At 39.0% G+C, this 22,134-nt stretch overlaps 1 protein-coding gene across 1 annotated transcript in view; it reads left to right on the top strand.

The window, feature by feature from the left end:
- The window catches only part of JAK2 (Janus kinase 2), a 93,798-nt gene that overhangs the window by 44,269 nt on the left and 27,395 nt on the right, over positions 1-22,134 (top strand). Inside the window, exons 7-16 of the mRNA XM_019555155.1 lie at positions 1,294-1,413; positions 6,829-6,986; positions 9,985-10,096; positions 11,347-11,533; positions 12,405-12,529; positions 13,022-13,156; positions 14,670-14,757; positions 19,367-19,494; positions 20,765-20,903; positions 21,684-21,835. Coding sequence (XP_019410700.1) covers positions 1,294-1,413; positions 6,829-6,986; positions 9,985-10,096; positions 11,347-11,533; positions 12,405-12,529; positions 13,022-13,156; positions 14,670-14,757; positions 19,367-19,494; positions 20,765-20,903; positions 21,684-21,835 — 1,344 coding nt within the window. The remainder of the gene's footprint in view (positions 1-1,293; positions 1,414-6,828; positions 6,987-9,984; positions 10,097-11,346; positions 11,534-12,404; positions 12,530-13,021; positions 13,157-14,669; positions 14,758-19,366; positions 19,495-20,764; positions 20,904-21,683; positions 21,836-22,134) is intronic.

The raw sequence follows: 22,134 nt of genomic DNA, 5'->3' as shown, positions 1-22,134 counted from the left end.
CAACTACAGTTGTAGTATACACATACCCTAAGTTTAAGAAATAAACAGTTAAATTATTCAGTAATTTCTTAGTCATACACAGTTGCATTTTATTCTTTATCTGCATGGTTTTCCATTTTTCGTTGTTTCCCATCATAGCTGTTAAACAGTTGAACTTTACCATATCTGATGGTAACTGCTAGTACAAAATAAGTTAGTGGTTAGTCAGAAATTACTGACTCTTGGACAATTGCATGGAATTTCATGGTATTTGTTCTTTTGTAAACATGGAATGTTTGCAGAGCATATCTGGAGAATTATGTGTTATTCTGAAGACTGTCACTTCAGGAACATGCCTTATTCCATGTTAATATCTTCACAGTATTCTACTGTAGTAAAACATGTCTGTAGTATTGACATTTTTTAAGCAGCCTTTAGATTTAGATAAAATAAAATTCCTTTTTCAGTGAGTTCGCCGATGTAAATAGGACAAACCACAGGGCAGCACTTTAGGAACTTTCCAAAGATGAATACTGGAGGTGGTCGTGTTTTAAAAATAAATACATAAATGACATTGCTACTCTTAATACAGGTTTGTTTTATAATACATAAAACCAAAAAATATAGACCCTTTGGAATCTACTGAGTTTAATGTATGTATTTCAGGTGATCATAGCCCATGATGTAATATGGCACTTTTATAAGAAGGTATTTGTTCTTCGGCATTTTTAAAAATCTAACTCCATACTTGGATGTATGTGGATTCTCTTCATTTGTGCATTCAAGGAGCACTAGAAACTAAGTTGAGATTTGACTAATTGGCCTTGTTGGCATCAATATGATTTTGATTACTTCACTGACAAGGCATCTGCTAGTCACCGGATAATTTTTCACTAGCAGCCTTGAATTCATAATTCTAGTGATATTTTCTGATTGTCGGGAGCTATTGTGTAGAAATTGTATCGAAATCAGAGCCTTCAAAAATCAGTTTGCGCATTTATCTAATGGCCTCCTTTGATTTAGCTCCTTGCTGTTGGGTTGAACCATATCAAACAGCTAAGCTGAGCTGCATATGAATTTAAAAAACATATATATGCATATAACTCATGTGGATGATGAGCATTCATGTACTTTTTCATATGAAAATCCATATCAGCCATGTTATTTACTTGATGCTCAATATTTGAATTCCTGTCAGCAGAAAATGGTAAATATGGGAAAAAAATACCTAGAGTTAGATGAATTCTAGAGTGTTTTGTGGTACATCAATAATATAATAAAGAAAATAATTTCTTTACAAATATTGTACTTCAGGATTTACAGACATACTGTGATTTTCCTGATATCATTGACATCAGCATTAAGCAAGCAAGCCAAGAAGGCTCCAGTGAAAGTAGAATTGTTACCATTCACAAGCAGGACAGCAAGAATATGGTATGTTTATTTTGGTTAGCATTTGCATATTCATGTTGGTTTGATTGTATGGTGTAATTACTGAGAATTTGTGGTATCCTAATAAACCTAAATGAGACAACAAGCATTAGTGAAATTTACTTGTGCAAAAAGTAAAACTGAGATGAAACTGTTAAAATCACTGTATCAATACACTGAGACACCTGTATTCTTCGAAGCACCATACATAAATATGAAATGAAAACAAGGACATTTAAAACTAAGGTTGCCACTTTATCTGTAACACATTCTTTTCCCTTGCTCCGCTTAAATATTATTATTGATTAGCATATGTTGCCCTAACGTCATCACTAATCCTGTAATTCCTTGTGAATTGACCCAATTCACATAGGATTGAGAGTTCTGAATCATCTGAAGAAATGTTAAACGCAGCACAGCCAGCCAGATGAGCTGTGTGTTTGAAAAGTGATGGTTTGGTGGTATAAATATGTCCCTTACAAAATGTCATCGAGAGAACTTAGTGTGTGTGAATTCAGGTCACACATACATCTCTTAAAATTCTTGTATTGCATTTGCAACTGCATTTCCCAGTTGAGGTAAATGTATTACGTAGTGGTTTCTTTCTCGGCCCTGTTGCTGATCTGCCTAGCTTCAGAGTTCCTGGCTCAGCCTTCTGTGTGTGCAATTAGAGAAGTGTCTTGTGTATCTGCCAGCAAGTTTCAAATATATAACTAAAGTGACTCCCTTCCTGCAGAAAGTAAATCTGAATGCACCTTATTTTTTAACACTGTCTTCTCAAAAAAAAAAAGAAAAAAAGTTATAATATATTTAATATTTACAGTTACATGGCTACTTCATTCTTACTAGATGTACAACATTGGTGGCACATGAAAGATAAAGAATGACTAACTTCTTACAGCTTGAAATACAACCTATGTAACAACCTCTTTTGATTCTGTTGAAACAACTGGGAAATATAGTTGTTACCAGCAGCTCCTGTAAAAAGAAATTTGAGGACTCTGTACAATCTCTTGGCACTTGATCATAGAATGCAAGTTATTTTTAGGTATTGGCTGGTAAAGAACCCTAGAGAGAGAGAACTGGAATATGTGATCTGCCAAAGCTTCCTTGGAAAAATAGGTATTTGCTTTAGGATTTGATGGAAAACTTAGCTCTTCCTCTTCCTTCCAGGTACATAAAAATAATGAGCAATTAGTGTGAGAAATAAATAGTATGAGGAATAAGTGCGAGGAATGCTATTAGTATTCCAAATAGTATATTTTGGAATTTTGAAGCATTTTTACCAATATAGGGGGATGTTGCTAGAAATTATTCCCCTTTTGGAAAGGGGGAAATTGGTTGGGGGGGTGTGCGAGTTGTTTCTCTCTGTGCCCCTGGACAATGTCAGCACCAGGATTAGATACCTTGGCTCCGTGTTCTTGGCTCCGTGGCCCATGTGAAGACCATTAAGTTGTGGCCCTGTCAGGGAGGAACCAGTGGAGGCTTTTTAAAACAATAGGCAGAAGAGAAATTAAGAGACTTTGGCATCTGTGTTTATTTTAATTTTCTATGAGACAAGGGGAGTTCTGCCAGTTACTTAGAGAATTTGGATTTGGGCTAGAGCTGATAAAACCTGACTTCCTTCCTGGCTCTAACTTGTCATCAGGGAATAGGAACTTGTGGGTTTTTAATCTTGCTTTTTACACTGACCATCACTGTGGCCTTGATTCAATCAAATACACTTTTAACCTTAGTTTTTCCATTTATAAATTTGGTATACTGTATTTTCCCACATACAACATGCACCTTTTTCCCAAAAAACAGTTCTTTGAAATTGTACTGTCCATTATTTGTGAGAATTATAATGGCAGTTTCTGCTTTACTGGGTAAAAACTAACATAAAATCTGTGTGCGATTTCCAGGGAGCAGAACAATGAGTATATTTAACTCCCTTGCTACTTTACTCAGTTACTTACTATGAGGAAAATTTTTCTTCATTCTGCCTTTCAAAAAACAAGGGGCGTATTTTATTCTGGAGCATATTAAATGCAAGAAAAATATGGTAATAATTACCTGCCTCCTAAAGTGACTTGCAGTTGAAGTAGTTGTTGCACAGCTACTAGCCAAGTATCAAAACAAAGACCACATCTTCTGGAATCCAGAATTAACTGAGTTTGTCACAAAGAAGCATATATGGAATATGATCAATTTGAGAGGAGAAAACATAGGAGGAAATCAATAGGAGGAAACATCTTGAAAGTGTGAGAGAGAAGAATATAACTTGAACCTAAAACCTTCCTGTTATGAAAATCCCTCCTTTCTCTTGTCACCAGGGCATGATGCTTTAAATACTTGAATTGTGTGGTTGGTTATTGCTGCATTTGGACTCATTGAAGTTTAAGTCTCAAAATTCATTCCTTTTTTAATTGTTATTTAGTTTGGACTTACTATATACAAAAATTTCAGAGGAAAGCAATGTGTGGGTTAAAAAGCTGCCTATTTATGATGCTGCACAACAATTTCCATGTTCCTAGCTGTCAACTTGCTACTATTTGCTTACTTGTAGAGGTGCTGATGAAATTAAATGAAAAGGCTTTGAAAGTCTGAGATGAAACAAAAGGTTGAAAGGAACAAAAGAATGTGAAGGGTGTGTGTAAGCGCATAATCATATGAAACGAGTGTGGAAAAGTGGTTGTCTAATTTCAGAGAAATTTAGAGTCTGTTTAGAAGGAAGAACGTAACTGTGTTCAGAAACTCAGCCAGATTCATATAGCTATTGTCATGTCACTGGCTCAGTACCTTCATGGGATGCACTTGGTAGGAACCTTCTGGTTCTGTTTGTCATCTACTATTGATTACGGAACAGGGTTGTAATTCAGCAACTTTATGACATTACTTTATCTCTTTATTGCTGGAAATTCTCAGATCATCTTTAAAGAACATTTTATTTCTTTTTTTCTGTTCAGTGTCTGAAAGAGCCCTCTAGTGTAGTGATGTTCAACTTTTTTGCCCAGCAGGATGGATGAGCAGTGCCTGGTCCATCTGTAGGCCAGATCTGGCAGGTGGCCCCAGCCTGGCCCTGCAGGAGGAGTCTCACAGGGGCAGGGGGATAAGGGGGCATGGCCCAGCCCAACCTGGATCCACAGAGGGAGGGCCATGGCATAGCCCCGAACCAGCTGCATGCAGAGAAAGGAGGGGTCATGTTCTGGCTCCAACCCCCTACATGTGACTTGGGGTTTGGGAACTTGGCAGGAGGGAGGGTGGCCATATTAATTGCCACTGCTCCCCCAGCACTAAACTTTCTGACCCATGAGGAGCCCCGTGGGCCAGATGCAATGGCTCCATGAGCCACATTTGGCCCACAGGCCAGAAGTTGAGCACCCCTTCTCTAGTGAATCAGGGCTTAGTAGAAATTGAAATTCAGACAAATGAAAATATTTCCTGAGAAAACATGCCCTATTAACTTTTTAAGAGAAAACCAAGGTTTTCACCTTTAACAGAAACATGACACTTATTGTTCAACAATGTCTTCTATAAAATCATAAATGTTCTCAAGTTTGTAGTTTGTTTATTCTCAAAAATGTATGTCTTTCAATATGGATAAATTGAAAATTCCTCGAGTGGATTTAAATTTAAAAGATGCTCTTTGAGTGGTTGTCCATTTAGATTCTACTTTTGGTACTCATCTGACAAGTGTAGACTGCATGAGACCTGATTCTTTCAAATAGCAGTATCTCTTGGGTTATGCTTTAGCCCTGGGTGCTCTTCTGACCACCCCAGCTAGGGGTACAAAGGGTGAGATAGCATCAACAATTCCTCAGTTCCTGATTAGTACCCACATTCATGAGATGGAACCTCACAGCACCTGCATCTCTTTGATCCACAAAGAGATTCATTAGAGCTATTTTATTGTTCATGCAATTAATGATACTTATCTAGATAGTCTTAGTTTGCCTGTTGGTAGTAAGTTCTAAGAGTCTTTTAACTGAGAGATTCTGGTCTTTGATGCTCCCTAAAAAGCCAGGAGAAACAAGTCTCTAAAATTCAAGATTTTCATGTCCTGCAACACAGCAATGCTCAGCAATCATGGGCAGCTGATTAAGCTGATATAAGGGCATTTGTCTGAGCTATGAATGTGGGATATCCCATTCAACTTGTGTTTGTCCCAGCTCTGCCCTTTCTTCTTTTTTTCCCATCCTTTCTTAAGTCCTGGTATCCCAAGATGCATCTAAGATGAGAAGTCATTTCCCTCTTACAGTTGGGAGCAGTAAAAGAACTCCTTCAAGAATTCTGAGCAAAATGTTTCCCAATACGACTTAATTCAAAGAAAGTGGGATGGGAGCCCATTATGCATCTCTAACCTTCAGGTGATATATCAAGTTCAGACAGGTTACCCTAACCTCTACCACCCATCTCTTCCTTGGATTCCACAGACTCTCCTTTAGCATCTTTGAAATATGCCATTCATTCTTCCAAACTACTGAACAGCTTCTAGGGTGCTGTGTCATCAGTCTCCTTCTCTACTTCAGCAGTTTATTTCTGGGTTATTTCAACCACAAGTACAGATTCAGCTACCACTGGTAGGCAAGTGACTCACAGTTATACCTCTCTGTACTCCAGACCTGTCATCTTTTGTCCGAATTAAAATCACTCTGACTTCGCTGTATCAATGTCTGAGCTTGAGCTGACTACTAAAATGTACTTGAACTGAAGTTCTTACTGTCCTGTTTACCCCAAGATTGCTTTGCTTACACTCTTTTTTTGATTACTTTGGACATCTCTGCTACCCTTATTCTTTCTTAGGTTTATAATCTGGGTGTTATCTTCAACTGAGACTGCTCTTTCTCTAGGTTATGTCAAAGTCTGGCAGAGTCTTTCTGCATCTCTGAGATGCAGCTTTCCTATCCACCTGCACAGATGAAACACTCAACTTCTGTCAGTGATCTGGGCCATGGTGCCACCCTTTATTGCCAATTTGTTCAAGTTTCAGATAAGCACTTTTGTTCTGTTTCTTGTGCAGCAAAGCCACTCGTTTGTTTCTCTTTCAAATCTTTGTTGTGATTCCTACATAGAAACTTGATAATAGCTGGGAGGCTTGTAAGTTGAAACCACTGCCTATTGTGTTGACCAGCGAGGACTCATTTTAATTCATACTTCTTTATTTGCTGTCTCTTGTCTTATAACTACATTGTCCTCTTTTTGGGACAGGGACTGTCAATTTTTTCTGTTTGTACAGAGTCTAGCACAAAGGCATGCTGCTACATGCCATAGTCTCCTAGGTGCTCCAGTAAAACAAAAAGACCCAGATTTATTTTAGTATTAATTGCCATCACTGCTATTAATGTGTGCTTATGTATTTCATATATAATGTTGCTATATTTGTCTGAGAATTATATTAACTATTATGAACTTTCTCTTTCTACCTGACTTTCATAGGAGGCTGAATTTCAGTCATTGAAAGAAGCTCTCTCTTTTGTATCATTAATTGATGGATATTACAGATTAACTGCAGATGCTCACCATTACCTTTGTAAAGAAGTAGCACCACCTTCCGTGCTTGAAAATATCCAAAGCAACTGCCATGGACCAATCTCGTAAGCAGTGTTCTTGAAGCAATATAATAAGGCACTTTTATTGTTGAAGGGCAAGCTTTAACTGGATTGAAATCTGATGGATGTACTGAAGTATATGTTTATGTAATAGAATATGTGTTTGCATTCTGTATTCACTTTCGCAAAATATTTTTTAAAATAAAATTTTCCTTTTGGCATTTTAAGAAAAGGGGTATACCATTTTTAATTGTTATATTTACTATCATCTCAGCTCTGTATTCTGCCACCTGTATGGAGCTGCTCTTGAGATAATGTGGAAAACATGGAACAAGAGAAAGATGATCCCTTTTGTGTGTGTTGTACATAAAGTTTGTGAAAATTAATGCAAGAATATTAAAAAATTGCCTTGCTCCAAGTTCATCTTTTTCCTCTAGCTCTACCATGCAAGCATAGACATAAAGCAAAATTTAGGGAATTGTAAATATTGCCAGCAACTATGTATAAAGTCCTAAACAGAAGATCGTATGTTTTTACTGAAGGATCTAGCAGAAATATATTCTGAGTTGCAAACAAAAAAGGCAAATTCAAATGCTACTATCTTCAGTAATTGAGTAGAAAAACAAGAAATTGCTAACCCATTAACTGCTTTTTGTACAGATGTTGCCTGGTCACTTTCTTCAGCTCTTTGGAGAAGCAATTTGGTGTTTCTTGATTTTAATATTTCATATAGTACCGTTATTTATATTGTGAATTCAGATTATATGATCCCTGAAGTCAAGTAGGGAGAATAAAGTGAGTATTTACATGGAAAAATGATGGAGCAAGTCCTCAAGGAATCCATTTCTAAGCATTTGGAGGAGAAGGTGCTTAGGAACAGTCAGCATGGATTCACTGATGGCAAGTCATGCCTGACCAGCCTCATTGCCTCCTATGATGAGATGACTCACTCTGTGGATGCAGGGAAGCAGTGGATGTGATATACCTTGTCTTTAGTAAGGCTTTTGATACCACCTCCCATAGCATTATTGCAAACAAGTTAAGGAAGTATAGGTTGGATGAATGGACTGTAAGGTGCATAGAAAGCTGGCTGGATTGTTCAGCTCAACAGGGAGTGATCATTCAATGACTCAATGTCTAGTAGGCAAGCCAGTATCAAATGGAATACTGCAGAGGTTAGTCCTGGGACTGCTTTCATTCAATATCTTCATTAACAATCTGGAAGAGGGAATGGAGTGCACCCTCAGCAGGTTCACAGATGACACCAAGCTGGGGGTTGTAGTAGGTATGCTGGAGGGTAGGGCTAGGATTCAGTGACCTACACAAATTGCAGGATTGGGCCAAAAGAAACCTTACGATGTTCAGCAAGGGCAAGTGCAAAGTTCTACACTTAGAATGGAACAATCCCATGCACCACTACAGTTTTGGGACTAACTGGCTAAGCAGCAGCTCTGCAGAAAAGGACCTGGGGTTACAGTTGACAATAAGCTGTATATGAGTCAACAGTACGCCCTTGTTGCCAAGAAGGCTAGCAGCATATTGGGCTGCGTTAGTAGGAGCATTGCCAGCAGATTGAGGGAAGTAATTATTCCCCTCTATTCTGCACTGGTGAAGCCACATCTGGAGTACTGTGTTCAGTTTTGGGCCTCCCACTATAGAAAGGATGTAGACAAATTGAGAGTGTAGCAGAGGGCAACACAAATGGTGAGGGGGCTAGGACACATGAGTTATGAGGAAGAGCTGAGGGACCTGGGTTTATTTAGTCTTCAGAAGAGAAGACTGAGAGGGGATTGGATAGCAGCCTTTAACTACCTGAAGGGTGGTTGCAAAGAGGATGGAGCAAGACTGTTCTTAGTGGTGGTTGATGACAGAACAAGGAGCAATGGTCTCAAGTTGTAACGGGAAGTTTAGGTTAATTATTAGGAAAACCTTTCTCACTAGGAGTGTGGTGAAGCACTGGAACGGGTTACCTAAAGAAGTGGTGGAATCTCCACCCTTGGAGGTTTTTAAGGCTGCTTGACAAAAGCCTTGGCTGGGATGATCTAGTTGGGGGTGGTTCTGGTTTGAGCAGCAGGTTGGACTAGATGGCCTCTTAAGGTCCCTCTTAACCCTAATTTTCTATGATTCTGCATGTTGCAAGTGGATTGGATTTTTTCCCATAATTTGAACAAGCCAGTATACATAGCATACAGGGATAAATTGCACAAAATTAGTATCTTGTCACTTAAGCCATAACTCTGAGAATTTTCCAGTAATATTTGGGGAAAAAGCAGGAATAACAGAAAGTTGGCCACAAGAGATTGAGCAACACCAATGCTATTAAATAAAGCTCTTCTCTCTCCTTGTGGCCGATAAGTAAAAAAGAGTAGTCAGCTCTTTAATTTGATTTAAGACCGTTTTAAATTATGTGCTAAGCCTAGACCCTCTCAAGCTATTTCATTCATAAACTCTGGAACCAGAGATGAACAGCCAGAGAATGCATAGCAATAAGTTTCATGGTTGTTTGATGTCACAGTTTGAAATGATGGATTGATTATTCAGGATTTAAAAAAAATTTTTTTTTTACTATCCAGTTTTCTTTCTCCTGTGAGCCCCTTCCCTAGGTTTGTCACCTTGCTTGCATAAAGGTGACTTTAGCATGTCGTGAGGCTGTTTGGATGAAACTTTTCCCTTTTCTGATAGGAATTAAAAATTCACCAGCCATGAGAAATTAAATTTTCTCTAGACTATAAAGCTTCTGATAAAACATGTGACTTTACTATCATAACAACCTTCAGTAGAATTCCTCCTCATGTAAGTATGTATCCTTGTGTTAAAAAATAGCATGTGAAATAAGTTGATTAAGAATAAGCAAAAAACCTTGCAGTTTTAAAAAGCAAGCATCATTGTACATAGGCATTGAATTAATCCTTGTATTAAATATCTTGAGTTTGTCAACAATGTGCTAGTTATCTTATAATAGCAGTCATTAGTGAAAAACTCTGCTGTTCTTTCTTTCTCAAGTTGTTCAGTAATAAACATTTTTTTTTTTTTTTTACTATAGCATGGACTTTGCAATCAATAAACTGAAGAAAGCGGGCAATCAGACTGGCCTCTATGTTCTTCGTTGCAGTCCTAAAGATTTTAAGAAATACTTCCTTACCTTTGCTGTAGAGGTTAGTATACTGCACCAGATGTTAACATTAACTCATAGCCTATATTGCTATAAAAGCCATAAAAATAGTTCTGTGTTAGAAAGGACCACTATATAATGGTGTTTCATTTACGGACAGTAAATTGGTGTTTATTCCTTTTAGACGCGTACATGAACTAGATATTAATTCTTATCTGTTGCTGATATTGCTGTTTGTAACATTTATTTAATGCGCATTTTATTGCTATATAATTAAATGGCTTTGTTTTGTTTATATGAAAAATTAATAGAGTTTTTCAGTCTTGAAATCAGTATCTCGTTGTTTTTCTAAAAAATACCCTCAGTATTGTCTTTGTTTTTTACAGTAATGTATAATGCCACTGTGTAGATAAAAAAAGAAAAGGAAAGAAAAAGAAAACGAGCCATTTTAGGATTTGGTTAATCAGACATATAGGCATCTTTGCTAAATTGGAAAAACATAACCAACAAGGAAACAAATGTCTTCTAGAGTCACATAGCTCATTCACTGAGGAAATTTTGTTTCTTTTTTACCAGGGAAAACTGAATATTAGAACTTTTTGTCTGATTTGATCATCCATGTTTAATAGCAGATTTGTGTAATTTCTTGCTCCAATTCTTTTTGAACAACCTGAGGGTTTCTGATATTTGGTATTCCTTGGAAGAATGTTTTCCATATCACTGTAATGATAGGGCACATGATAACAATTTAGGGAGCTCTTAGAGTATAAAAATTTCCAATGACCTTTTCAAAATTTGTTTTAGAGAAATTTGTCATGTGTTAAGACTGACCTAGAACAGAACTGTAGACAACAAAAATAGGAATCTAGCATGGATCTTCATAAGGTGTTTGTCAGAAAGGTGTTTGTCAGAAGAATATCATGTGCTGCAAGGAACAACCAAAAAAACCGTATTTCCTTTGATGTCTTCTCTTCAGCATTCAGATCTGGAACTTCTTCTATCATTACATTTTCACATGAAGACTTTTGTTGCAATGAAATACTGTCTTCATTTTTTATAATCTTTGGATTGCGTCCTCCATTGCTAATGGTAAAATGCTAACTGCTGCTTCCAGAGCCTTCCATTAGTCTTATTAACATAGAATCAGTATCTTTTTTTACTAGATATTAGGACTGAAATATCAAATAAGAGTAATGCATCACTTAAGAATTTCCTCTTTAGTTATTTGACTGTTTTTGTTTAAATTTGTAAATAATAATTTTTTTTTTCTTTTTTAAATGAAAAATTATGTAGCGAGAAAATATCACTGATTGTAAGCACTGCTTAATTACAAAAAATGAGACTGGGGAGTATAACCTAAGTGGAACGCAGAGAAGTTTCAGTAATCTTAAGGATCTGTTGAACTGCTATCAGACTGAAACAGTGCGTTTAGACTCTATCATTTTCCAGTTTACCAGATGCTGCCCTCCAAAACCAAAAGGTAAGATTTGTAACCCTTACTTATTGACACAAATATGTCTAATTATCTTCAGTTTCCTTGGTTTTGGAATTAACAGGTAAATAGTGACAGGCATTTAATCACCTTAATCATTGAGATTTTTCAGTGTTTTTGGCAGTGATCAGCAGCATTTTTGTGTTGGTATTTTTCTTCACATCTTCATTATGAAAGACCTGCTAAATTTAGCAAGTCTCACTCGAATATTACATATCATGCATCAAAACACATCCATTGATGTATTTAAAAGATGTTTCTCATTACAACCACATCTGTGCATGCCCATTTCCACCCCAGTTGCATCACTGGTAAGACTTCACTCAGAGTCTCTTCCCAAAATTGCCTAAGGAGGTAATAGCAATAGGCTTGTTAGATATAAGGTAGTCAAGGCCTGCAGCTAGTAGCAAGATTATAGTAAGTACCAGAGGAGCTTTTAGAAAAAAGTATTAAATAGCATCCTTGTTAAGAAAGATGTGGAATGCAAAAGATTTGAGTGATCTATGTGCTTTTTAATATACCTTAAGTATTCCTGCAAACACAGTAAAAGTTAAAATATATGAAAAGTGATGTGCAATATTTTCAGAACTATAATGCTGTATTGGTCAAAAGTAAGAGTGCTTGAGAAACATATAATCAAGAGAGAAAAGATAGAACCAAAGTGTTATCTCTGGCCAGAAAGGTCCAGATTTGACATTTGTTTAATGAACCATTGAATTTTTAAATAAATTGCTCTGTCCCTCTGGTGTGGTGTTTTAATCAGAGTAGAATAACATTTTTACTTATTAATAATTCTGCAGTTAATAAACATTGCAGTTTAAGTCTTTAATGAGATGTCATCTTTCTTTTTCTTTTCCAGATAAATCTAATCTTCTAGTCTTCAGGAGCAATGGTGTCTCTGTACCTACGTCACCCACACTACAGAGACACAATAATGCCAACCAAATGGTCTTTCACAAAATCCGTAATGAGGATTTGATATTTGTAAGTTCTGTAGATATGTCTAACTGCTCTTTAAGTGGGTGTTTGTAGAGTTATTAAAATCTGGTTCCTGTTTGTAGCAAGATATTTTGCTATTTCCTTTGGTTGCACTTTAAGAAAAATATTTTAACATGTTTTCCCTTAATAAAAAAGTTTTTGTTTTAAAAATCTTTTTTTCTCTTTATTCCTGAAGATGCCCAGAAACAATATCTCCTCTTCTGCTTCTCATAGCAGTCCATCTCTAATGTTCCCAGATAGCCAAGAAGAGTCTTTGTATAAGTCTTCATTAAAACAAAGCTTTAGGGGAACCTAGTTCCAGTATGGTTATTCCCTGCTTCTGTTAATCTGACTCTTGAACTGAATTGCATTAGCTCTAAAGGTTTTCATGTGCTTTATGGAGACTTTTGTTAAATGTGTTCCAGAACTCACAGGTATTTGAAGTCTGTCTGACTGCTTCTTTCTTGTGGTCAGCCTTTTTTTTTTTTTGCCTTTTAGGAAGAGAGTCTTGGGCAAGGCACTTTTACTAAGGTATTCAAAGGTATAAGAAAAGAAGTGGGAGATTATGGCCAGCTCCATCAAACTGAAGTCCTTTTAAAAGTGCTAGATAAGCTGCACAGAAACTACTCTGAGGTTGGTATGTTGCTTGAGTACAGTATTAACATGTTTATTGGTTGTTACCTAAAAATTATTACCATTGTCTGTAACAATGAATAACCTGGAGGAGTGCTATATGTAATTAAAGAACAGATTATTTCCTACACCCGGAGAGCTGGGTGGACATTAAGGAATTGATCATGGTTCCCTAATAGTGTTTGCTGTGCACATCTCCCACACAAGCTGTGGCCTAGGACTGCTGTAACCCTTGTCAATGAACAGCGGTCCCTAAGGGTGACTATATACGTGTTTCTTCACATTCTAATTAGAATGCGTCAGAGGACACTTGATTAATTGAGCCTGATCTGCATTTTAATAAGTACACTGCAGCATTGTTGGAGCATCATGTGTATTAAGCCACTGCTTAATATGGCTGTGGAGCATTTTAAAATGCTTAAAATGGCCATGGAGCACTTTAACTAAACCTCATCAAACAAGGTTTAGATAAAGTGTCCTGCGGCCATTTTTAAATGTCTGGGAGGTTAATACGTGTGACGGTGCAGCATTTTAGTTATTGCGGCTGCCTGGGAATGGCTCTAATTAACATGCCCCTGCCTCCGAGCATGTGTATAGGCAGTCTCAGTGACCATCTACATCTAAATGCTACCAGAGTGAAATGCTTTAGTCATGTCCACTTTTGCCTCTGGCACCCTATGCTAGTGGTTCAGTGGGTTGGTGGGAGAGGCTGTGATGGCTGTATATCAGTTGAGAACTTCAACCCTCCTTCCCCCCACTTCTGCTGTACTCGGGGCATGGGCAACTCATGGCTCCTGATGCTGGAGGGGGCACCGGGGGGCATCCCCCAGTGGCTAATCTCTGCTGCCAGCAGAAGTGCCATCGGCACTTCTCTCAGTGCTCCCACAATTTCAGGGGGGCACTGGCCATCACCCCCCCACAGTCCCCAGCCAGTGAGGGCCAATCTCAGGTGCGTCATGTGCTCCCCTCTGCATCACCTGTGACTGGGGGAATTTTCAATTGCCCACATATAGCCAGCATCCAGCCCCTTTCATTTCCTGAGCAGCACAAAGTAGAGAGTTTGGATCTAAAAGGAAATCTAAACCCAATCTATTACATTCAAATGAAATGAAGTACTGTACACCAAAACTTTTGACCAGTTAACCACTTTCCATTTGTTGGTCTTGCCCCCCTTTCCAAAGTTCAGGTGTACACTAGAGGTTAGAAGAAGTTCTGTATGAACACCACTTATTTTCTGTATGTGTAAAGCTTCTTTCTCCACACATAAGGTTTTTTCCCCATCACCAATAAATTATATTACACACATGGGTTGCCCAACAGTGTGCATAAAGCAATTATTAAAATACAGTGTGCAAACAAACAGCAACACAGCCTCTTATACTGGCACCTTGCTTCATGCTTAAGAATTGAAGTTGTTTGAAAAATGTAGGTTGCTTTAAGAGGTTTAATTCCAAATAGCTTATTATTTGCATCATCTCCTTTGATTATTATGCTCTATACTCTTCCTTTGCAGTCTTTCTTTGAGGCAGCAAGCATGATGAGCCAGCTTTCTTACAAGCACCTGGTACTAAATTATGGAGTCTGTGTTTGTGGAGAGGAGAGTAAGTAACAGCAATAATTATATGACTTAATTTCACACAACTTTTATTTGGTAGTTTGTTTTTGTCACTTTAGAAACCTGCTTTAGAGTTTATTTGCATAATCATTAGAGGTGCACCAGTATATCAGTCATATATCAGATAGCACTGATAAAAGGAAATTCAACATTATCGGCTATCGGGTTTTTTGGGCTGGTGTAGCCGATAATGTCACCAATAAATGCCACATGCACACAGACAGGAATGCAGCTAGGCAACTTTGAGAGCAGCATCCTGGCAGTAAGTCTGTGGGGAGAGGGGGTATGGGAGAGGGAGGGAGCATGGGGGGAACAGATTGAGGCCCCTCACAGGGAGGGAGGGGGGAATTGGGGCAGGGGCAGGTGCTGCTCAGCCAGGGCTGTAAATGTGTGGGATGGAGCCACAGGCAGCTCGTCCAGGGGACGTGGGGGGTTGCAGGAGGTGACTCCCCATCATTGCATGCACCCCCAGGGGAGGCATGGGGGGCATGTCTCCTCCAGATTTGTGTGTGGGGTGGAGGCAGGTTGCCTGCTGCAGGCTCAGGGCCAGGGGCAGTGCCAGCCTGTTCCTGGCAGGGTGTGCTGGGTCAGGGCTGGACTTGGAGCGGGCGGGAGCAGGGTATACTCAGCTGCATGGGGCAGGCAGCAGTGCTGAGAGGTATGGCTACAGGGGGGCAGTTTAGGGTGAATTTTGGGGTGGCTATAGCCCCCCCCAGCACCGCACCTTCTCGGGACACTCCACTCTGCTGCCTTTTCCACAGGAGCTGCATGCTGTAGAGTGGGCAGGGGGCACGTGGCCAGCGCAGGGCTCCCAAGGGAAAGGCAGCAGAGCAGAGTGCCCTGAGCAGGGGCAGCACTAAGGGGGTACTTGGAGGGCTATAGCCATCCCAAAATTCACCCGAGCTCCATTGTAACTACCCTTCCCACCACTGCTGCCCACCCTGCTTGCCTCTGCTCCGAGCCCAGCCCCAGCCCCAGCCCAGCTCTAGCCCGCAGCAGGCAGCCCGCCTCTGTCCCGCACACAAATCTGGGGGGGCACATGGTTCCATGTCTCGCACAGTGGTGCTCATATTAGCAAGGAGCCACCCCCCTCCTTACCCCCTTATGTCCCCTTTGACAAGCCACCTGTGGCTCCAGCCCCAGGGTCCCATTCACTCCCCTGGCTGGGCAGCACCTACCCCAGCCCCTGCCCCACTCCCTTCCTTCCTTCCTTACTGTGGGGGCCTTGAATTGGCCCCCCAGTGCCCCTTCCCTCCCCTTCCCCCACCACAGACTTACTGGCAGGACACTGCTGTATAATTTACCTGGCTGCATTCCTGTCTAATCAGTTATCAGATCGGTATCAGCCGATATGGCTGGTTAATAATCAACTATCAGTATCAACCAAGAAAATCTTTATTGGTGCACAACTAATAATCATTGTACCATCTTAAAACTGATGAACCGAGCAGGAATTGAAGTAATAAAGAGATATCAGGAAACACTATGGGAAAACTTGCATGGATTATGGGAATGTACACTGTAGCTTTTGCAGATGATTTTTGGCATATGTATAGTTTATAACCAGACCCTTTGGGAGTCAATTTTCCAAATAATCTGAATCCAGACTGTGAAATTCTGTAAATTTTTGCACATGCCTGATTTTTAATTGTAAGTATAAATGCTTGATTGCTCAAGGAAATTGGTGTTTGCCCTGCACAGAAATACATACTTTAATATTCTTTTGCTTGACCAAGTGCTAAATATTGTGGGAAGTTTTGGAAGGTGCAGTTTAGGCAACCAATTCTGAAAATGCAGGAGCCCATCATTTAAAAATAAATAAATAAAATTGTATAAACTGTGGTAAAATGTAGAATGTCTTTAGTTCAGCCTTTAGCATTATAATTATTTCTAAGCAACTTCAAACTTTTAGATAGGATTTTATTTATAGATAGCACCGGGCCTTTATTTGAGCTAACCATCTAATTTTTTATTCAAATTTGTCTTAATGTATTTTATTTTAGGAAATCCCTTTTTCTTAGAATCATGGTTTTTTTTTTCATTTCTTTTACCATAGGCATAAGTACAATTTTTTGTTAAATAAACTTTTTTCCATATCTAGTTTTCTTAGAGATTTCCAAATTATTTTAGTGTACTGTTTCTTTCTAGATTCCCCATTTGTAACAGATAACACATTCTAGAATAACTGTGTAAATATAAAAGTGTTAGCATTTCTTTTTTGTTTTTATCATTGGCTTAATGCAGGGACAAAATTGCTATTTGACATGCCCTGAATTCAGTTAAAGGGCATTTGCAAATGTTTTGCCAACAAACTGTTCTGGGATCCTAAATTTTATTTATCTTTCATTATAAGGTGTACATGTCCTTGTATTTCCAGTATCTTTTATTGGACCAACTACGTAGGTAGGAGAGATGTTGGACAAGTTATTGAGTGCTAAATGCCCATCCCCAGGTCGTTTTGTGTTCAAAAGCTTGTCCAACATCTCTCACAGCTATATGAACGGTAATAGATTTGTTACCTAACAACTCTTGCTGTTTCTATATTCCTTGGATCATCTCTGCTACAACAACACTAGTACTTATGTCCTCTAATAAAGAAAGAACTTGGTAGTGGCCTTACAAGCTTGCTCTGCCACTGACCAGAATTTTTATCAAGAGAAACAAATAGGTTAAGTGCAGCCATTTGGGTGGCAGGGGTTACTAAGAGGTTAGACTGGGTTAAAAATGGCCACCCAATTTAACTTAGTTTGCCCAGGTGCAGATTCCCCTTCCTGTTTAGCACGATGGAAGGGGCAGTACCATGACTCCCCAGTTAAGAACACTTGGCTTTTGAGGTTTTGTTAATTTTTTTTTCTTCCCCTTCCGCTCCCCCAATTCTATTTCGACACTGTTAGTTCCAGTTTTTACATTCCTCTGTATTTGCTATTTCTCCTTGATTTCCATGTTTCTGCAAGGCAGCATGATCTCTCACGGCTTACTGGTTGAATACTCTACTGTATTATATCGTTGGAGAATTGCATCTTAAGTTAGCTTGTTTATAAGTTCAGTAATTATTTTTTCCTTAAGATCATAATTATAATCCATTATCTATTACATGCAAATGATTCATTTATATAACTTCCACAGGCAATAGACAGATATCCTGCTTGGAGTGCAATAGACAAATATCCTGCTTGAAGTGCTCCACATGGCAAGCATACAGATAATGAAGTGCTTCAGAAATGATCTTCAAATCATGAGGAACATCTTTGAAGCATTTCTTGAAACAGGAGAGGTGGGTGGGCCTTGTTTAGTCCTCTGGTATGCAACAGTGCTTTGCTTGGTACTGTCCCTCTCCCCACACAGGGGAGGGGAGGAGCAGAGCTTTGTGTGGGATGCTGGAGGACTGAGCAGCTGCTCATCATACCTTCTGCCTGGAGAGCAGCACTGCTGCATGCCACTGTGGCTGTTTTGAATTGCACTGGCAAGGAGAAAGGGTGAGTCCTGGGGATGAAAGTTCACCTTTACATCACTGAAATGCTCTCACTTTGAAGTGTTCCAAATTAGAGTGGAATTTGGAACGCTCCATATGCATGTCTGTCCATGGCCTAATCTACTGAAAAGGAGCCAATCTCTTATGTTAGCAACTAACTTACTGATATAATTCTGATAGGTCTGGTGTGATTTGAATAAAACTGTTAAAAATAGTAAAAATGCCAAGTGTTCTCTGGAAAGCTACGCTGTGAGCCAGGATTTGTGGTGGTTGTTTTTCTTGCTAAGTGCCTATAAAATAAGCGACACACTGTAATTCCAATGGTTTTTAGTGTGCTTGAAGGCCAGATGAAGAACATTACTGTATGATCCATTTACAATGGAAAGCATGAATTCAGGGTTCACTTGCAAGAAATTAATTATTTCTAATGGAAACATGAAGCTAGATAGCATCCATGTAGCTGTGTTGCTTATCTACATTTAAAAACAGTCTTTTTGTTTCCTGTGTCCTTGATTGGAAGGTTGTTAAGGCATGTCACCATATTAATACTTGGTCCTTCCTGGACCTCTACAAGCCAAGCTGTTATCAGCTTCTATTTTCAAAGGGGAACAGCTGTTTCAGCAAGGATGTGATGAGTCATTAGGAGAATCAACAACATTTTATTTCAGAAGAATGAAAGTTTTGTTTACAAACAGAATAATAATAAAGATTGCAGCCACATTAGAAAGTAATTATTTGAAACAATAATCTTGGTTTGATTAATGTGATACTGGTAGTACTGAAAAAAAATGTAATTTATTACATTGTCACTTTTGGGTGAAGGGAAGACATATTTGAAATAAATTGGACCTTCACCTTAGTAGTTGCTTATTTAATCAAAAAGAATAGACTATTAGAAATCTTAACTAGAAATATTTTCATGTTGGCATAAGGAAACCAACTAAGTAGTTATGCAATGAACTGAAAACGCAGAATATAGAAGTCCCGTGGCATTTTAATATGATATGACATTGAATTAAATCTCAAAACTGTACTTAGCTACAATGAAAGAACTGGAAAGATAATTACCAAATAAATATTCTGGCTTGGAATTTTGATTTTGCTTTTCTTTTTAAAATCTCAGATATCCTGGTACAGGAGTATGTAAAATTTGGATCTTTGGACACATATTTGAAAAAGAACAAAAATTCTATTAACATCTTGTGGAAACTGGAAGTAGCTAAACAGTTGGCATTGGCCATGCATTTTCTAGTAAGTACTTTGTGTTTGTTTTCTCCTGATGATCAAACTTACGTGCTTCCAAGCATATTAAGGGAGATTTATGATTCCCATTGAAGTCGGGAGGGATTTTGAAAACAGAAGGTTAGTTTCATTCTAAGTTAGTCATTTGTGAATTTCTAGACTAATTTCTGCTTTAAGATAGTGCATTTCAGTCACAGAAATCAGTGATACAGCCAAGAGCTGCCAACCCTTGTACATAGTAAAGGCAGATTTCATTTTGTCATTCTCTCGTTCAGCAGTTTATGGGGTTTGGTCCCTTGTTAATCTTTTCTCATACTGCTTTATTTCTCTCTTGGTTTCTCCCTACATACTTCTGAAACCGCTTGCGACGCAATATCCTTCCCCTCCCTGATACTGTTGGCTTTGTTCCTTCTGTCATGCCTCCTCATGAGCCGATGGTATTTCCTCTTCCCTTGTATTTACCACATAGTCCCTTTTTTCCACCTAAGAATCCTCACCTTAAGCCCACATTTTCAGGTATCCTTCCTGTATTCTGCCTTTTCTACTTGCTATGCTTGCTATAAATTATCCTCTGATAGCATTAGTAGCTAACCCTACTTAAAAACCTACTGCTTTGCCCAAATTGCTTACATACTGCAGAAGATGTACTGCTTTACTGCATTAGAAACTAGTTCTGACCCAGCAAGTGCTTGTGGAGGCCTGTTTAACTTCACCAGGGCCCTTTATGAGCACAAAGATCCACCCATATACAGGGCCGTCCCTAAGGGGGACATGAATCAGAGCGACCATACCAGGCCCTGAGCTTTGGGGGGCCCCGCGGACAGTCCTGGCCCTGCCACAGCCACCATGCACCGTTGCTACCAAGCACTGCTGGCTCTGGCTGCTATTCCCCCTTCTCTGCCAGCTCTGGCCACTTTGGCCGCTCACCCCACCTCCCCCCACTGATATGCCCTGGGCCCCCACACCCCTAGAGATGGCTCTGCCCACATATCACACATTTTGGAATCAGGGCCTTATTTGGTATCCATGTTACCATACCATGCATGTAAAAGATTACCAGATTCAGAACTTAGGTAGGTGATTGGCATGATTTGAATTTTCTGGCCTCTCCAGCAATAAATAATGTTGTGGTCTCCATGTGTTTCTGTAAGGTGAAATTTATTAGCTGAACCTTTTCCTTGATGTTTTTATGATTTTGCAGTATAAGCTGGTGTAAAATGTCTCTTTAAGTGGTACTTGTGCATGTTTATATACATAAAAATGTGTTTGTCTTTATCAGGAAGATAAAGGTCTGGTTCATGGGAACGTATGTGCAAAAAATATCTTGCTTATCAGAGAGGAAGATAGGAAATCTGGAAATCTCCCATTTATTAAACTTAGTGATCCTGGCATCAGCATTACAGTTTTGCCGAAAGACAGTAAGTGTTTGAGTAAACTGTCTCGGCTTTTGTTTGTAGCACTGAAAAAATATTAGTATTGTTGTTCCTTTCTCCTCTCTGCTGTATTAAATTAAGCTCCTCCATCTTTTCTTCAAGACTCCCTAACCACCCTGATAGACAATGATTACAAGTGTATCCTCTATATATGGGTACCAAAAGCAAAATAATAAAAAATGTGTTGTGTTTTTTTTGTGTGTGCAAATGGGTTTTTAAAATAATCTGTGAGAGAAACAAACAAGTTAAGATGGTGCATTGGAAACACTGATACTTTAACAAAGTTTATTTATTTCATGTTTTAAGCGAAACACTTTCACCAAGTAAGGGGCTTTCTCCATGCTGTTATATGGCACATGTCCTGCTGTTGTTCAGAAAGACAAAACTACCTGAGGGCACACATGCTTTTGGAGCCGTTGTAAAAGGAGTGCACGTCAAAAGAGTGGCAGCAGATACATTCTGATTGGACAAGCAGGGAATGAGATAAACATAAGAAAACCACTCCCAACTTTTAACACTGCTTCATTCAGTGTTAATGTTGGAGCTGTTTTGCTACATTTATACTGTTCCTGGCTTGTCCATGGGTAATAATTAGAATGTAACAGGTGCTGCCGTTTTGAACTTCCCATTTGAGGCTACCTGAAGTATTTTATTGCAAAAATAGAAATTTTGCCTAGTCCATTGTAATTATTTAAAATGTTGCCGCTGAAAGTAGACACCACATCATTATTCCTGACACACTGTTGTGTATCCATGATTACACAGTTCTTCTCGAAAGAATACCTTGGGTTCCACCAGAATGCATTGAAAATCCCAAACAGCTAAGCCTGGCAACAGACAAGTGGAGTTTTGGTACTACTTTGTGGGAAATCTGCAGTGGGGGAGACAAGCCTCTTGGTGCACTAGATTCTCCAAGAGTAAGTAGTGACACAGAGGACTAATTTATTGTTACTGTATTTGTGACCATCATATTTCCTTGGCCAGATCAATCCTACTGACTTCTGCCAGCATAGGTACATGTTGGACAAGAAGTGATGTGATCTGTGACCACTGTAGTTGTGACACAGTAGCCCCTAGTGTAGGTACAGTTATATTGGCAAACCTACACTCTTACTGGCATTGCATCTTTTGCTTTTGGGAATGGTGGTATTTCAGCACTGCCAAACAAGGGCAGCTTTGCTGGTATAGCTGAGACCAGTGTGGGTGCCCTTTGCCA

Source organism: Crocodylus porosus, unplaced genomic scaffold, assembly GCF_001723895.1.
Source record: "Crocodylus porosus isolate Cpor-Errol unplaced genomic scaffold, CroPor_comp1, whole genome shotgun sequence".
NCBI classification, from domain to species: Eukaryota; Metazoa; Chordata; order Crocodylia; family Crocodylidae; genus Crocodylus; species Crocodylus porosus.
This window is presented reverse-complemented; position numbering and strand designations above follow the sequence as displayed.